The sequence below is a fragment of the Pseudoliparis swirei genome, chromosome 6, assembly GCF_029220125.1.
Source record: "Pseudoliparis swirei isolate HS2019 ecotype Mariana Trench chromosome 6, NWPU_hadal_v1, whole genome shotgun sequence".
NCBI lineage: Eukaryota > Metazoa > Chordata > Actinopteri > Perciformes > Liparidae > Pseudoliparis > Pseudoliparis swirei.
Genome location: NC_079393.1, coordinates 26,635,198 through 26,652,481, shown reverse-complemented (window position 1 = coordinate 26,652,481; position 17,284 = coordinate 26,635,198). Strand labels below are relative to the sequence as shown.

Sequence of the window (17,284 nt, the reverse complement as noted above, 5' to 3'; positions counted from 1 at the left end):
ATAACTCAAATTAAAATAACAGTAGAGGGTGACAGATACATACATGCAGGAATAGATAGATATTATACCGCCTAAATAGAATATTCCCACATTCCCAGATGTGACCAATGAGAATAAAGATGAAACAAAAAAATGTAATTAATTAAAAGGATGTGTTACAGAGTTACACCAACATCATCCCCCTCCAGAAACTCCAGAAATGATCTCCAAAGGTGTTCTATTTTCCCTTCACTCCATATGTACATGTCTCCAGGAGGAGGCGCTCTTCTCCTCAGACTCACGTTTGCTTCTGTTTCGTGAATCAATAATCTCCATGATTGTGAAAGCGAGCCTCGTCTCCTCCTCCACTGGCTCCCATCGCCTCATGTAGAAACACACCTGTTTGCATGACCTCATGAGGCCTGTCGATGACACCGTGACAACTTCACACCGCTGAGCACGTTTCATCATCATCATCATCCTCATCCTGTATGTGCCGTGTTACAGACCGCTGTGAAACAAGATGAGACCCGTGTTGGGCTCTGCAGGAGTGGGTTTGGTCAGCAGCACGTGTAAAAAATTAATTATTTTTAATAATACCTTTATTATATTAATAATAACACCCGCAATCAGGTGAGATTTGTAACACCTGGTGGGTGTTTGGCACGCAGACGAGGCGTCTGTCTTTGTTCCGCCACGCAGTGACGCCTCATCGCCTCAGCCATGTGAGCGCCGCTCTGACATCTGTGGGGGGGGTTCACGGACATCCTTCATCCGTCCAGGCGGCCATCTTCATCCCCTTCTCTGGGGGCGGCTCGCCGGCTCATTCGGGGGGATCCCGAGGTGTTCCCAGGCCAGCTGGGAGATATGATCCCTCCAGTGAGTCCTGGGTCTTCCCTGGGGTCTCCAGTAGGAGGCACGCAGGAGTCATCCAGGAGGCATGCAGGAGTCATCCAGGAGGCATGCAGGAGGCATGCAGGAGGCATCGAGGAGTCATCCAGGAGGAATCCTGGAGGCATCTAGGAAGCATCCAGGAGGCATCCAGGAGGCATCTAGGAGGAATCCAGGAGGCATGCAGGAGTCATCCAGAAGGCATGCAGGAGGAATCCAGGAGGCATGCAGGAGGCATCTAGGAGGCATGCAGGAGGCATCGAGGAGTCATCCAGGAGGAATCCTGGAGGCATGCAGGAGGCATGCAGGAGGCATCTAGGAGGAATCCTGGAGGCATGCAGGAGGCATCTAGGAGGCATGCAGGAGGCATGCAGGAGGAATCCAGGAGGCATCTAGGAGGCATCCAGGAGGCATGCAGGAGTCATCCAGAAGGCATCCAGGAGGCATGCAGGAGGAATCCAGGAGGCATCCAGGAGGAATCCAGGAGGCATCCAGGAGGAATCCAGGAGGCATCCAGGAGGCATGCAGGAGGAATCCAGGAGGCATGCAGGAGGAATCCAGGAGGCATGCAGGAGGAATCCAGGAGGCATGCAGGAGGCATCCAGGAGGCATGCAGGAGGCATGCAGGAGGCATCCAGGAATCCAGGAGGCATGCAGGAGGCATGCAGGAGGAATCCAGGAGGCATGCAGGAGGAATCCAGGAGGCATGCAGGAGGAATCCCGATGCCTGAACTAGCTCAGCTGAAGTTCCCTCCTGACGTCCTTACCTTACCTCTAAGGATGAGCCCTATGAAGGACATTCATCTCCTTGCCTTACCTCTAAGGCTGAGCGCTACAGAGGGAACCCTAGCCCAGAGTGTAGCCGGTAGAGCTGGGCCTCATGTCTGACCTCTGGCCCCTCTCTCCTCATGGGTCCAGAGTCCCGCTGACTAATCCTCCTTGTTGTGTCTGTGACCTGCAGAACGGTCACATGGAGCCGAGCCAGTACCGGACTCTGCCGGGGAAACTGAAAGGCAAAAAGAGAGCCGAGCCGAACCAACAGCGAGATGGAGAGAATGTATCTCCCGTCCACAGCCAGGACCCGGACCAGGACCAGGACCCGGACCAGGACCCGGCCCCAGACCAGGACTACCGTCTCAGTGAGTCTCATACATCATTCCTCCCTGTTTTAATGAACGACAGCGACATCTCGGGGTGGGACATTGGGCCTCATGCAAGAACCGTCTGTCAAAACAAACACATCCAGGTTCTTTCAGAGCATTAGTCGCATTCACCTCATTTCAGATGTTTGGTTTTGTAATTTGACAAATAAACCTTTTTTGGGGTCCAAGGTCTTTACATATTTTCTTAAATTCCCGTTTTAAAAGCCACTTGCCTCTGACACAGACCCATGTGTTGCAGAAGGAGCTCAGCTCTCAGTCTCACGAAGCACCGCTGGCTTCAGGCGTCGTGTGAAGAGGTGATGCTCCCGTAAGCGAAGAGGGGCGTTCACACCAAAAGAAAAGCAATTTTTCGCGTCGCCCAAAACGCTCGACCGTTCACCGTGTTCTCGCCATAAGCGTCGAGACGCTCCGCGAGGGGCGGGGCTTATCTCCGTGTCTCGTCTCCGTAAAGACCGTTATCATCTCCTTCATCCACCAGAATAACTAACCACTAGTTCTGCTTTATATTTGTTGTGGACGTCTCACACACTAACGCCCTCGTGTTTGGGTTCATGACATCACCCGTAGGCTCACTCGGCTCGGTCACTTTCACCGATGAAGTTACTTTTACGCCTGAAAGACTTCCGCTTCCAGCGCTACGAGAGCGGAACTCAAGAGCTGATTGGACCGAGTAGCGAGATGACCGCCTCAAAGTTGAAATATTTCAACTCAAGGCGAAAAATGCGCCGCTGTAAACGCGTCGCCCGGGAAAATGTCGCGTCTCTCGCAGCCACACGCATCTGTATGTTGACTTTCATGGGATTCGGTCGTTCGAAAAAATAGTTTTGCTTTTGGTGTGAACGCACCTTTAAAGGTTGAAGTCCGATTCATTAAAGTTCTTCAACTCCCTTGTGAAAACAAACCCTCACTCATGTCGACTAACTGTTTTTGGGTTATGGAGAGTGGTTTACCGAAGCCGTAGGCTCACAATAGAGATGGAATATATGAATAAAATAGTAGATACACAAAATTAACGTCTAAAACCACATTTTGTAATATTGTGTGTTTGGAGTAGAAGTGCTGTCGGACACTTTCACCGAATGTGAGAGAGACTGAGATCAAATGGGACTGAGAAATGACTTAAGATGAAGCATCGTGGTATGCAGAGACAAAATGAACATTACAACCGTACTAAACATGTGAGTCTGTTTCCCAGAAACAGTTTTCCGAATAAGTTTAGAATATGTCCAATATATTAAAAACAACTATTTACTGGCTGAAAACCGCAGCATTCGTCCGAAGTGTTCATCGGTTAGTTTCACACAAAATATTGACGGACACACAATTCGTGGATGTTTCTGATGCCCTTCATCATGTCCCTCCATCTCATTTTAACTCCCCATGAAGCTCGTTTCATAACTCCTACGACTCGGACAGCCACTGATGCCCAGTCGGTCCAGGAGTCCGTTGACCCGCGGCATCGGGAACGCATCCAACCGCCGTCAGCGCCCCCTGTGGGTTGGGAAGGGTGCCGCCGTTCGCTGGGGTCGGAGGATCGGGGAACTGAGGGTGGGGCGCCGACCGCGGGGCGCCGGTGTGGGCCGCGCCAGGAGCCCTAGTGTGGGCCGGCCTGCAGTAACTGGCGGTGCCGGCAGACCCGGGTTCTGTTCCATGCTCTTCTTTCTCCTCAAGTGGCACCACGTTGGTCACAGTGTGACAAGCTACGGTTACCACCGCGAGTTCCCTCCTGCCGCTTATATCAGGGAGACTCAAATATGTCCAGCTGAGGCCAATAAGGCCTCTTCCCGACATCGTCCCCTGACCGACTCCCCACCCCATCTCCCTCTTGCAGCTGAGCCCAACCACGCCCCCGCCACCACAATTACATTTGATTCTTGCAAGAGGCCCAGTGCTTATTACCGCCGTGTATTTATTTATTTATTTGTATGCGTGTTCCTCGCATAACTCAAAAAGTATTAAACCGAATCGCATCAAATTCGGTGGGATGATTGGTTATTATCCGGGGACCATTTGATTGGATTTTGGGATCGATCAGTTCAAAGGTCGAGGTCAAGGTCATGAAAAGGTCAAAATCTTCTTTTTCCCAAAGCACGGTCAATTTGTATCCAATTGGCATGCAACAAATGCCAAAATGTTCATAATTCAATGCCCAATCTTGTGATATGTGAGGGTATGCGCTCTACCGAGGGCCCGTTCTAGTTAAAAGTTGCTTTTATTCAAAAGTCATCTTTCACTACCGCACGCACCAACGATCTCCCTCTGCATGGAGCTGTGTGGAGGATGAGAAACACATGAACACACCGCCGTGGTGAGGTGTGCCGGAACCTTTACGTAGCAAACAGAACAGTCAATGAACTCTTCAACTCAACTAACTTTGCTCCGTCTGCTCCCTGCTGTGTGTCCTCGCTCCCTGCTGTGTGTCCTCGCTCCCTGTCTCCTCCCTCCTCTCTGTCTTTGTGCTCCGGCTGCTGCAGTTCGCTGCCGGAGTGCCAGCGCTCCGGCTCTAGGTACCGTGCGCTCATTCAGACGTCAGCACTGAGGATGCACCTCCGGGAGAGCTAAGTCGTGTTGTCGCTCTGGCTCGGAGGGCATCAACCAGGTTTTTTCTGTCAGTAATCTCAGGAAGCAGAATCAGTTTTCACGGAGAGTGAAGCGACTTTAAACGCCGCCTTCGTTACGACTCGCGGCCCGAGATGGTGCTGCACACAGCTTGAAATAGGGAGGTAGTCATGGGGGGCCGAGTGTAACCAAGGGCGTTAGTAGGATTTAAAGAAGGGGGGGGGGGGGGGCGGAGCCCAAAGGGGAGCAGGAAGTCGTTAGAGGCCGAACTTCAAGTTCATAGTGATATGTTATGCTCACGATCACTGAGATAAAGATGAACTAGTTCAGTGTCAAATATACCATTCAATGGAAAATAAATATGATAATAATATCTATTCATGCAAAGAATAGAGAGATGTCGACAGCCCGTTCACACTCTCGCTCCCTGGAGACCGTTTCTAAGGTTCCCTTTCATTTAAAGCTAATTAACAACGAGCCACACACACTTTCTGTAACTACCTGGACCTACAGGTCACTCTGTGCTCATTTACTCTGAGCTCACCTCATTGGCTGTCCTCCTGGCTGTCGCTGATGAGACGCGGTATACTTGGCAGAGTGAGAAAGCCAGCCCACGGTCCTAGTGCCCGGGGATTAATCGTTAAGTATGATGATGGGCTACTGGATTGTAATTTGAAGGGGGATAAAACATACAAGCCAGAACGCACACGCACATAGCATGTTAGAAGCCCCCCGAAAATATGCCTGACGACGCCCCTTAAGTGTAACCAAACAAAGATGCCGAGAGAGAACAGGTGGAGCAGGTTGCTTAAAGTAAACGGCTTTCGAATAAGAGACTTCCCCATCAACCACTTCTACACATGGAGTACGCCTTGGTTAAGCTCCTGGAGGAGGGAGTCGTGTTTTCAGCCTCCGGTGGGAGGATTCAGGTTGAGAAGAAGGAAATGAGATGAGCTCATTCCTCTCGTGCTGTCGGCTCAGCCACACTCTCATGTTTACAGACATACCTGTCAGAGCTCACCTGTGTGAGGCGTGTACATTTACATGGATACAGCATTTATTTGAGATGTACGTATGTGTGACTAATCCTGGTTCTGCTTTATTTCTGCTGGCTTTCTCCTCACTACTAACCTCATCTGCCTCAGGATCTCCAAGCACACCTAGCCTGTATGAAGTTGGTGGGTATTGTGTCTCAACCGATTCCATTCAATTCATGTTGTACAGCCCAGAATCACAAATTACAAATGATCCTCAGAGGGCTTTACAATCTGTACACAATGACGTCATTTGTCCTGGGCCCTCACATCGGTTCCGGAATTATTTTTTTTAAAAACCTGTCAGGATGGACAGAAGCACAATATATGTCATGTGTACACAACGAACAACATGACAGATGCATATGACTTATTCATCTAATGAGAGTAATAGACATGATGAAAAAGTTACAACTCCCAAAGACAACAGCAACAGTGGATGTAGTTGAATATTAATAATAATAAAAGCATTAATGGTATTGGCAATACTAATGCAACTAATAATAATGATAACAGCAGGTGGTGTCAGGCAGGACCACGATCCAGATAAACCTTCGAGAAAGCACAGACTCTGGAAAAGGAGCAACGTTAGTAATGTGCATAAATGGTAACATGAGTTCATCCAAAATGAGATGGAGAAGAAGAGAGAGGAGCTCAGTGTCTCCTCAGATGTCCCAGGCTGCGGTGGGAGCAGCATAACGAGGCCAACCTGATTCAGCTCTAACTATAAGTGCTATCACAGAGGAAAGTTGTACGTCTACTCTTAAAGCTGGTGACTGAAAGTGGAAGCTGGTTCAATAGAAGAGGAGCTTGATACCTTAAGGCTCTGGCTCACATCCTACTTTTTAAGACTCTAAGAACCACAAGTAGCCCCACATTTAGTGAGGCAGCTCTCTAGTGGGGCAATATGGTACTACAAGCTCTCGAGTGGGGTAATATGTTACTATGAGATCTCTAGTTGGGTAATGCTCCAATGAGATCTCTAGTTGGGTAATGCTCCAATGAGCTCTCTAGTGGGGTAATATGGTACTATAGACTCTCGTGGGTTAATATGGTACTATAGACTCTCTCGTGGGTTAATATGGTACTATAGACTCTCGTGGGTTAATATGGTACTCAAGAGATTCAAGATTCAAGATGTTTTATTTGTCACATACACACACAGGGTGTGCAGTGAAATGAAAGTGGCAATGCTCAGCAGGAATGTGCAAGGGCAACAAGTACACACTATTTACAATAAAAAACAACACAATATTTACAGTAAGTGTGTGTGTGTGTGTGTGTGTGTGTGTGTGCCTAAGAGGGGCAGTTGTGTGGGTCTATGTGGGGGTCCTGGTGAGGTCGGAGTTCACAATCCTGATGGCCTGAGGAAAGAAACTCCGTCTCAGTCTCTCTGTTCTTGCAGCGTGACTACGGAGGCGCCTGCCTGACCGCAGCAGCTGAAACAGTCTGTTGTTGGGGTGGTGAGGATCCTTCATGATCCTGCCGGCTCTGGTTCTGCACCTCCTGGTGTACAAGTCCTGCAGGGTGGGAGTGTAGTTCCAATAGTGCGCTCAGCCGAACGCACTACTCTCTGCAGAGCCTTCCTGTCCTGAGCGGAGCAGTTGCCAAACCAGGCTGTGATGCTTCCTGTCAGGACGCCTCTACAGCTCCAGAGTAGAAGGACTGAAGGATCCTCTGGGAAACTTTAAATTTCCTCAGCTGCCTGAGGTGGTAGAGGCGCTGCCTTGCCTTTCTCACCAGAGTGTCTGTGCTTGGTGACCATGCCAGATCCTCGGTGATGTGGACTCCCAGGTATTTATACCCGCTCACCCTCTCCACAGTAGTCCCGTTAATCCCCAGTGGTGAGTACGTCCTCTGTTGATGTACCCTCCTAAAGTCCACAATCAGCTCCTTAGTTTTGGTGACATTCATGATGAGGCTGTTGTCCTGGCACCAGAGTGACAGATCAGCAACTTCCTCCAGGTAGGCCTTCTCGTTGTCGGAGATCAGGCCCACCACCACTGTGTCATCCGCAAACTTGATGATGGTGTTGAGCTGAACCTGGCCACACAGTCATGTGTGTACAGGGAGTACAGTAGGGGCTGAGGACGCAACCCTGGGGGATCCTGTGTTCAGGGTGAGGGATTTGGAGGTGTGTCTGCCCACCCTGACCACCTGTGGCCTGGCGGTCAGGAAGTCCAGGATCCAAGCACACAGGGGGTGTTCAGTCCCAGCTCAATCAGCTTGCCGCCAGTCTGAGGGGACTATGGTGTTGAAAGCTGAACTATAATCAATGAACAGCAGTCTCACATAGCCCCCTCTGGCTGTCCAGATGAGAGAGTGTGGTGTGCAGTACCTGGGAGACAGCATCATCTGTGGATCTGTTTGGGCGATAAGCAAACTGCAGCGGGTCCATGGAGGAAGGGAGGAAGGCGCAGATGTAGTCCTTTATCAGCCTCTCAAAGCATTTCATGACCACCGAGGTGAGGGCCACCGGTCGGTAGTCATTCATACATGCTGGAGAAGCATTCTTGGGCACAGGGACAATAGTGGATCTCTTGAAGCAGGCGGGACCACGGACTCAGCCAGGAGAGGTTGAATATTGTGGTGAACACTGGAGCTAGCTGGTTAGCACAGGTCTTCAGTACTCGCCCAGATATGCCATCTGGACCTGCAGCTTTCCTGGTGTTCACCCTCAACAGAGCCCTCCTCACACTGTGCTCGGTCACAGAGAGTGTGTGTTCATCCCCAGCGGTAGAACTCACCGCTACGCTTAACGGTGTTGTTGTTAGCCGCGAGCTAGCGCTGTTGTTGCTAGCCTCAAACCGTGCATAAAATGAGTTCAGGTCGTCCGCTAGGGATGCGTCGGCACTCACCATAGCGCGGGGTCTGCTCTGGTAGTCTGTGATAGTCCGTAGCCCCTGCCATAGGCGCCTGGTGTCGTGCTGCTCCATCTGTGATTCCACTCTGTCTCGGTACCTCCTCTTGGCTTCCTTCACCGCCCTCCTCAGTCCATAGACCGCTGCCTTGTACTCGTCCATGTTGCCGGATACAAGACCGGAGTTATAGGCAGCAGTACGGGCGTTCACAGCTTCACGGATGGATCTATCAACCCACGGCTTTTGGTTAGGAAAGACCCTAACTTTTACCGTGGGGACGATGGTGTCCGCTTAGCGTTATGAGGCTCATTGCTACTCAAGAACTCGCTGACGTCACTGGAACTGGATTGGATCATGTCCCAGTCGACGACACGCAGAGCGCCCTGTAGCTCAGCCTCTGATTGGTCAGACCACCGCGTTCGTTCCTCGTCACTACCGCTTCCCGCGATCTTTGTCGGTACTCCGGAAGCAGAAAATGGCGGCATGGTCTGATTTGCGAACGGAGGGAGAGAGACAGCCTTGTAGCCTCTCTTGAATGGCGTATAGCAGTGGTCCAACGTTCTTTCCTCTGGTAGCACACGTAATGTGCTGGTGAAAGTTCGCATTACTTTTTAGGTTTGCCCTGTTAAAGTCCCCAGCCACCACCACAGCCGCTGGGATACTTGTTCTGATGCCGACTTAACACATCATGTAGGCCCGATAGTGCTCCGCCGGTGTCAGCTTGTGGTGGAATGTAGACGGCTGTGGTGATGACCGAGCTGAACTCCCGGGAAGGTAGAATGGACGGCATGAGATCGTCAGATGTTCCAGGTTCGCCGAGCAGGAACGAGAAAGAGTCTTAATGTTCTTGGGGTCGCACCACATGTTGTTTGTCATGAAGCAGACCCCTCCACCCTTAGATTTACCAGACTCTTCCGTTCTGTCTGCACGGAAAACAGAGAAGGACTCGGTTGGGCATATGACTCGATCCGGCACCAGCGGGGTCAGCCATGTTTCCGTCAGACAAAAGATGTTACAGTCCCTCATGTCCCGTTGGAATCTGATCCTTGCCCTAACATCATCCATCTTATTTTCCAGAGACTTTTACAGAGTACTATAGACTCTCGTGGGTTAATATGGTACTATAGACTCTCTCGTGGGTTAATATGGTACCAAGAGCTCTATATCGGGGTAATATTGGACTATAGACTCTTTTGTGGGGTAATATGGAACTATGAACTCTATCGGGGGTGGTGGGGTGGATATGGTACTATAGACTCTCTTGTGGGGTAATATGGTACAATAGACTTTTGTGGGGTAATATGGTACTATAGACTCTCTAGTGGGGTAAGGTACTATAGACTCTCTAGTGGGGTAATATGGTACTATAGACTCTCTAGTGGGGTAATATGGTACTATAGACTCTAGTGGGGTAATATGGTACCAAGAGCTCTCTATTGGGGTAATATGGTACTATAGACTCTAGTGGGGTAATATGGTACCAAGAGCTCTCTATTTGGGTAATATGTACCATAGACTCTTTTGTGGGGTAATATGGTACTATGAGCTCTATCGGGGGTCTATAGACTCTCTCTCTAGGTCTGGGGTAATATTAATATGGCTCTATGAGGGGTATGGTGGGGGGATGCTCTCTCTGAGCTCTCTATATGGGTCAGCGGTTCGCAGGGCCATCTTTCAATCAGGGGATTGGCAGTTCAAGCCCCGCCCTATTCGATGTGCCCTTGAGCAAGACACTTAACCCTGAATTGCTCCCTGTAGCTGTGTCTACGGTGTGTGAATGTAACATGATTGTAAGTCGCTTTGGATGAAAGCGTCAGCTGAATGAAATGTAATGTAATGTATAAGCTCTCTAATGGGGTAATATGATACTATAAGCTCCTTAGGATATCATGGTGCGTCAGCAATACAGGATTTGAAATGTAATTCTTGATTTTACAGGAAGCCAGCTCAGAGAAGCTAATACTGGGGTCATGTGATTTCTTTTCTTAGTTTAAGTGAGTACAAGAGCTGCAGCATTCTGGATCAACTGGAGGGACCTAAGAGACTTATTAGAGCTGCCTGATAATAAGGAGTTGCAGTAATCTAGTCTAGAAGTAACGAATGCGTGAACTTATTTTTCTTCATCGCTTTGAGACAAGATGTGCCTGATTTTTTAAATGGTACAATGATATAATTGAGTATCATCTGCATAACAATGAAAGTTGATGGTGGTTTTCCTGATAATATTGCCTTAAGGAAGCATATATAAGGTAAATTAAATGGTAAATAAAATGGGTCCAAGCACAGAGCCTTGTGGAACTCCATGACTAACGTTGGTGGTTATCGAGGCGTCATCGTTTACAAATACAAACTGAGATCCATCTGATAAATAGGATTTAAACAAATTTAGTGCGGTGCCTGAAATGCCAATCGACTGATCCAGTCTCTGTAACAGGATGTCATGGTCAATGGTGTCAAGAAGACCAGTACAGAGATGAGTCCTCTATCAGCACTAAGGTCTAACAAGACCAGTACAGAGATGAGTCCTCTATCAGCACTAAGGTCTAACAAGACCAGTACAGAGATGAGTCCTCTATCAGGACTAAGGTCTAACAAGACCAGTACAGAGATGAGTCCTCTATCAGCACTAAGGTCAAACAAGACCAGTACAGAGATGAGTCCTCTATCAGCACTCAGGTCTAACAAGACCAGTACAGAGATGAGTCCTCTATCAGCACTAAGGTCTAACAAGACCAGTACAGAGATGAGTCCTCTATCAGCACTAAGGTCTAACAAGACCAGTACAGAGATGAGTCCTCTATCAGCACTAAGGTCTAACAAGACCAGTACAGAGATGAGTCCTCTATCAGCACTAAGGTCTAACAAGACCAGGACAGAGATGAGTCCTCTATCAGCACTAAGGTCAAACAAGACCAGTACAGAGATGAGTCCTCTATCAGCACTCAGGTCTAACAAGACCAGTACAGAGATGAGTCCTCTATCAGCACTAAGGTCAAACAAGACCAGTACAGAGATGAGTCCTCTATCAGCACTAAGGTCTAACAAGACCAGTACAGAGATGAGTCCTCTATCAGGACTAAGGTCTAACAAGACCAGAACAGAGATGAGTCCTCTATCAGGACTAAGGTCTAACAAGACCAGTACAGAGATGAGTCCTCTATCAGCACTAAGGTCTAACAAGACCAGGACAGAGATGAGTCCTCTATCAGCACTAAGGTCTAACAAGACCAGTACAGAGATGAGTCCTCTATCAGGACTAAGGTCTAACAAGACCAGTACAGAGATGAGTCCTCTATCAGCACTAAGGTCTAACAAGACCAGTACAGAGATGAGTCCTCTATCAGCACTAAGGTCTAACAAGACCAGTACAGAGATGAGTCCTCTATCAGCACTAAGGTCTAACAAGACCAGTACAGAGATGAGTCCTCTATCAGCACTAAGGTCTAACAAGACCAGTACAGAGATGAGTCCTCTATCAGCACTAAGGTCTAACAAGACCAGTACAGAGATGAGTCCTCTATCAGCACTAAGGTCTAACAAGACCAGTACAGAGATGAGTCCTCTATCAGCACTAAGGTCTAACAAGACCAGTACAGAGATGAGTCCTCTATCAGCACCAAGGTCTAACAAGACCAGTACAGAGATGAGTCCTCTATCAGGACTAAGGTCTAACAAGACCAGTACAGAGATGAGTCCTCTATCAGCACTAAGGTCTAACAAGACCAGTACAGAGATGAGTCCTCTATCAGGACTAAGGTCTAACAAGACCAGTACAGAGATGAGTCCACTATCAGGACTAAGGTCTAACAAGACCAGTACAGAGATGAGTCCTCTATCAGCACTAAGGTCTAACAAGACCAGAACAGAGATGAGTCCTCTATCAGCACTAAGGTCTAACAAGACCAGTACAGAGATGAGTCCTCTATCAGCACTAAGGTCTAACAAGACCAGTACAGAGATGAGTCCTCTATCAGCACTAAGGTCTAACAAGACCAGTACAGAGATGAGTCCTCTATCAGCACTAAGGTCTAACAAGACCAGAACAGAGATGAGTCCTCTATCAGCACTAAGGTCTAACAAGACCAGAACAGAGATGAGTCCTCTATCAGCACTAAGGTCTAACAAGACCAGTACAGAGATGAGTCCTCTATCAGCACTAAGGTCTAACAAGACCAGTACAGAGATGAGTCCTCTATCAGCACTCAGGTCTAACAAGACCAGTACAGAGATGAGTCCTCTATCAGGACTAAGGTCTAACAAGACCAGTACAGAGATGAGTCCTCTATCAGGACTAAGGTCTAACAAGACCAGTACAGAGATGAGTCCTTTATCAGCACTAAGGTCTAACAAGACCAGTACAGAGATGAGTCCTCTATCAGCACTAAGGTCTAACAAGACCAGTACAGAGATGAGTCCTCTATCAGGACTAAGGTCTAACAAGACCAGTACAGAGATGAGTCCTCTATCAGCACTCAGGTCTAACAAGACCAGTACAGAGATGAGTCCTCTATCAGCACTAAGGTCTAACAAGACCAGTACAGAGATGAGTCCTCTATCAGCACTAAGGTCTAACAAGACCAGGACAGAGATGAGTCCTCTATCAGCACTAAGGTCTAACAAGACCAGTACAGAGATGAGTCCTCTATCAGCACTAAGGTCTAACAAGACCAGTACAGAGATGAGTCCTCTATCAGGACTAAGGTCTAACAAGACCAGTACAGAGATGAGTCCTCTATCAGCACTAAGGTCTAACAAGACCAGAACAGAGATGAGTCCTCTATCAGGACTAAGGTCTAACAAGACCAGTACAGAGATGAGTCCTTTATCAGCTCTAAGGTCTAACAAGACCAGAACAGAGATGAGTCCTCTATCAGGACTAAGGTCTAACAAGACCAGAACAGAGATGAGTCCTCTATCAGATGCCATTAGGAGGTCATTTGTAATTTTCACCAGTGCTGTCTCGGTGCTGTGTTGTTTTTGTTCAGATGAATGTGTATTTAAACTCTAAATCTGTCCTTCTGGTCACATGACATCTATTGTTCAATTCAATTCAATTCAGTTTATTTGTATAGCCCAATTTCACAAATTACAAATTTGTCTCGGAGTGCTTTACAATCTGTACACATAGACATCCCTGCCCCAAAACCTCACATCGGACCAGGAAAAACTCCCAAATAACCCTTCAGGGGGAAAAAGGGAAGAACCCTTCAGGAGAGCAACAGAGGAGGATCCCTCTCCAGGATGGACAGAACAATAGATGTAATGTGTACAGAAGGACAGATTTAGAGTTAAAATACATTCAATGAATATGACAGTGTATGAATAGTTCATAGTAGGCATATTCCACGATGGAGACCTCCACGATCCATCAGGCAGATGGCGGTGGGGAGGAGGAGTGGGCGGAGTCTCAACAGTGGGCGGAGTCTCAACAGGACAGTGGCGCAGTCAGGAGCAGGAATTCCACGACCCAGACGTCGATGATCCATCAGCAGATAGGATCTATGCCGTCTCATAGGGTCCGATGACCCCATGAGACGTGAAGTCAAAAGGACTCCGGGGAGAAAGCAGAGTTAGTAACGTGTGATTGAGAGATGAAAATTCATCCTTAAGGAGAGAAAAAAGAGGAGATAGGTACTCAGTGCATCCTAAAACGTCCCCCGGCAGCTATAAGCCTATAGCAGCATATCAAGGGGCTGGACCAGGTGAACCTGATTCAGCCCTAACTATAAGCTCTGTCAAAGAGGAAGGTCTTAAGTCTACTCTTAAACGAGGTGACTGTGTCTGCCTCCCGGACTGAAATTGGAAGCTGGTTCCATAAAAGAGGAGCTTGATAACTAAAGGCTGTTCCGTCCATCCTGGAGAGGGATCCTCCTCTGTTGCTCTCCTGCAGGTTTCTTCCCTTTTTTTCCCCCTGAAGGGTTATTTGGGAGTTTTTCCTGGTCCGATGCGAGGTTTTGGGGCAGGGATGTCTATGTGTACAGATTGTAAAGCACTCCGAGACAAATTTGTAATTTGTGAAAATGGGCTATACAAATAAACTGAATTGAATTGAATGTAACAGGTTTGTGGCTGTCACCGGTAGGTTTCCTCCCTACTGCTCCTTTAGGGAGACAAATGCACACACACACACACAAGATTGGTCTCAGCTGGTGACTGATTAACACTCAGCCACCAGCTGAGGCCAATTAGACCTGGTTCCGACACCGTTCCCTGAACCACACCCCTGCTCCACCCACTCTGTAGCCGAGCCCAAACACACCCCGCTGCCACGATGATTAATATTGATGTGCATCTTTTGTGCTCTAGTAGTTTCCATGTGGTTAAACAGTGGTGAACACCTTGTGTATTAGGCTTCCAATGAAAGAACCATACAGCGGTGGTCTCTGCCGAGCCAAAAGAACATCGAATTTATTCTGGATCCCAGATGTACTCCCAGTCAGTTCTTTCTTGTGTGTCTGTGCAGGACTTCCAGAGAAGCTGGACCAGTCCCCCCGGTCCTCTGGAGTGGACTCCGGACAGCAGTCCCCCGTCTCACCAGAAAACAGGAAGACTCACAGAGGCATGAAGAAATTCTGGGGGAAGTAAGTTTTGAAGATTACATTTACTGTATATGTAGTTACACATTAGCAGCATCCTCTGGTTGGCATCAGCAGGGCCGAGACCGGAGGCCGGCTCACCAGGGAGGAGGCATCAGACCCAGCCAGGTCCAATGGACCCGAAGAGACGTGAAGTCTCAAAGACTCTGGGGAGGAAGCAGAGTTAATGATGTGTGATGGAGAGATGGAAATGCATCCATAAGTAGAGAGAGGAGAGGAGAGGAGCTCAGTGTATCCTAAGCGTCCATAAGGAGAGAGGAGAGGAGAGAGGAGCTCAGTGTATCCTCACGTCCCCCTCAGCCTCTCAGCCTCTAGCAGCATCTCTAGGTCTCTCCAGGTGAACCTGGTTCAGGTCTCACTATCAGACCATCGAGAGGAAAGTCTCAGTCGACTCTTAAACGTGGTGTTTCTGTTGTTCCACAGGATCCGTCGCAGCCAGTCAGGTAATCCTGCCCAGGTCCATGACCCCGAGCTGGGAGAGTTTCGGAGGGGAGGCCTCAGAGCGACAGCTGGACCGAGACTCGGGAACACACGGTAGGAAAAACCCCGACGCATGTGTGTGTGAATAAGTCAAGAGATGGACCCAATGGACCCGACGAGACGTGAAGTCACTAAGACTCCAGGGAGGAAGCAGAGTTAGTAATGTGTGATGGAGAGATGTACATTCATCCATAAGGAGAGAGAGAAGAGGAGAGAGGTGCTCAGTGTATCCTAAGCTCCCCCCAGCAGCCTGTGGAATGATCTGGAGCCCGACGCTATCATGAACTGCACGTGTTGATATGTTTCTCTTCTCCATGTCAGAGACCTGAAGTTGCCTTTTTCCAAGTGGAGCACAGAGCAGGTGTGTTGGTGGCTCGAGGACATTGGACTGGGCCAGTATGGCGTCTTTGCTCAGCACTGGGTCACCGGCGGTGACACTCTGCTGTCGGCCACCCAGCAAGACCTGGAGAAGGTACCACCTCCTGTCCTCAAAGGGTCTCCCACCCAGCCGCATGTGTTACAGTTCTGCCTGTCTGCTTGGCGTTTAGCGCTGCCTGTCTCCGCGCTTGTTAGTTTCGCCTTCAACACTGTCACATTGACCACCTCAGATCAAACTTATTAGAGCAGCCTGATAATAAGGAGTTGCAGTAATCTAGTCTAGACGTAACGAATGCGTGAATTTATTTTTCTTCATGGCTTTGAGACAAGATGTGCCTTATTTTTTAAATGGTACGTAAGTGAAAAATGTAGTCCTTGAGATTTGCTTTTTCGGCTTGTTTTTTCGTCTGGCTTGATCGATAGATATAATTGAGTATCATCTGCATAACGATGAAAGTTGATGGTGGTTTTCCTGATAATATTGCCTGAAGGAAGCATATATAAGGTAAATAAAATGGGTCCAAGCACAGAACCTTGTGGAACTCCCTGACTAACGTTGGTGGTTATCGAGGCGTCATCGTTTACAAATACAAACTGAGATCGATCTGATAAATAGGATTTAAACCAACGTAGTACGTCACCTCAGACCACCTCAGACCTCCTAAGAACTCCTCAGACTACCTCAGACCACCATAGACCTCCTCAGACCACCTCCCCCTCTCTGCCTCTCTCATCAGTCTCTTAACCATTGTCTATCAGTCCGGTGATGAGTCTCTGGGGTTGAGGGTCTATATTTCAGCAGATATCCAGACCCAGACTTCCTTCTCCGTGAGCGGCTCATTGTTTACAGTCCGATTAGCAACTTGAGACTTTAGTGTTAAATGTTTTCAAGCTCATTTAAATAGCTAAATCATCATCAGTTGATGTTGAGTTGCGCCTCTTTCGCTCTTCACAAGGACTTCTTACCTGCATCAAAGCAAAACCTGCTCCTATGTTATTGCTAAATAACACTTGAACTAGAACCAACAGATATCTTGTCCCGTTTCCCTCGGATTCTAAATGTGAAGTAAAGATCTGTGATGAGTCATCAGGATCCTTTAGCTCGGATCCCTTGAAGGGGGCTCATCGGTCAGATTGTGACCACGTGAAATGAGTTCCCTCTCTCACGGTGTCTCCAGGAACTGGCGATGAAGAACCCGCTCCACAGGAAGAAGCTCCAGTTGGCCATCAAGACGCTCGGCAACGGGCAGCCGGAGAAGTCTTCGGAGCTCGACTACATCTGGGTCACTCGTACGCAACGACAACAGAAGGCCCACGCTGAAATGACTTCGGAGGTCGCCTTG

At 48.4% G+C, this 17,284-nt stretch overlaps 1 protein-coding gene across 10 annotated transcripts in view; it reads left to right on the top strand.

Annotated features, from left to right (window-relative positions):
• The window catches only part of LOC130194743 (liprin-beta-2-like), a 119,448-nt gene that overhangs the window by 84,761 nt on the left and 17,403 nt on the right, over window positions 1-17,284 (top strand). For 9 of the 10 annotated variants that reach the window (XM_056415871.1, XM_056415870.1, XM_056415874.1 and 6 more), the window contains 5 exons: window positions 1,832-2,009; window positions 14,951-15,068; window positions 15,507-15,617; window positions 15,885-16,035; window positions 17,120-17,231. In XM_056415871.1, coding sequence (XP_056271846.1) covers window positions 1,832-2,009; window positions 14,951-15,068; window positions 15,507-15,617; window positions 15,885-16,035; window positions 17,120-17,231 — 670 coding nt within the window. Of the gene's footprint in view, window positions 1-1,831; window positions 2,010-4,873; window positions 5,771-14,950; window positions 15,069-15,506; window positions 15,618-15,884; window positions 16,036-17,119; window positions 17,232-17,284 lie in introns of those variants that run through there. The other variant, XM_056415879.1, reaches the window with a different exon arrangement.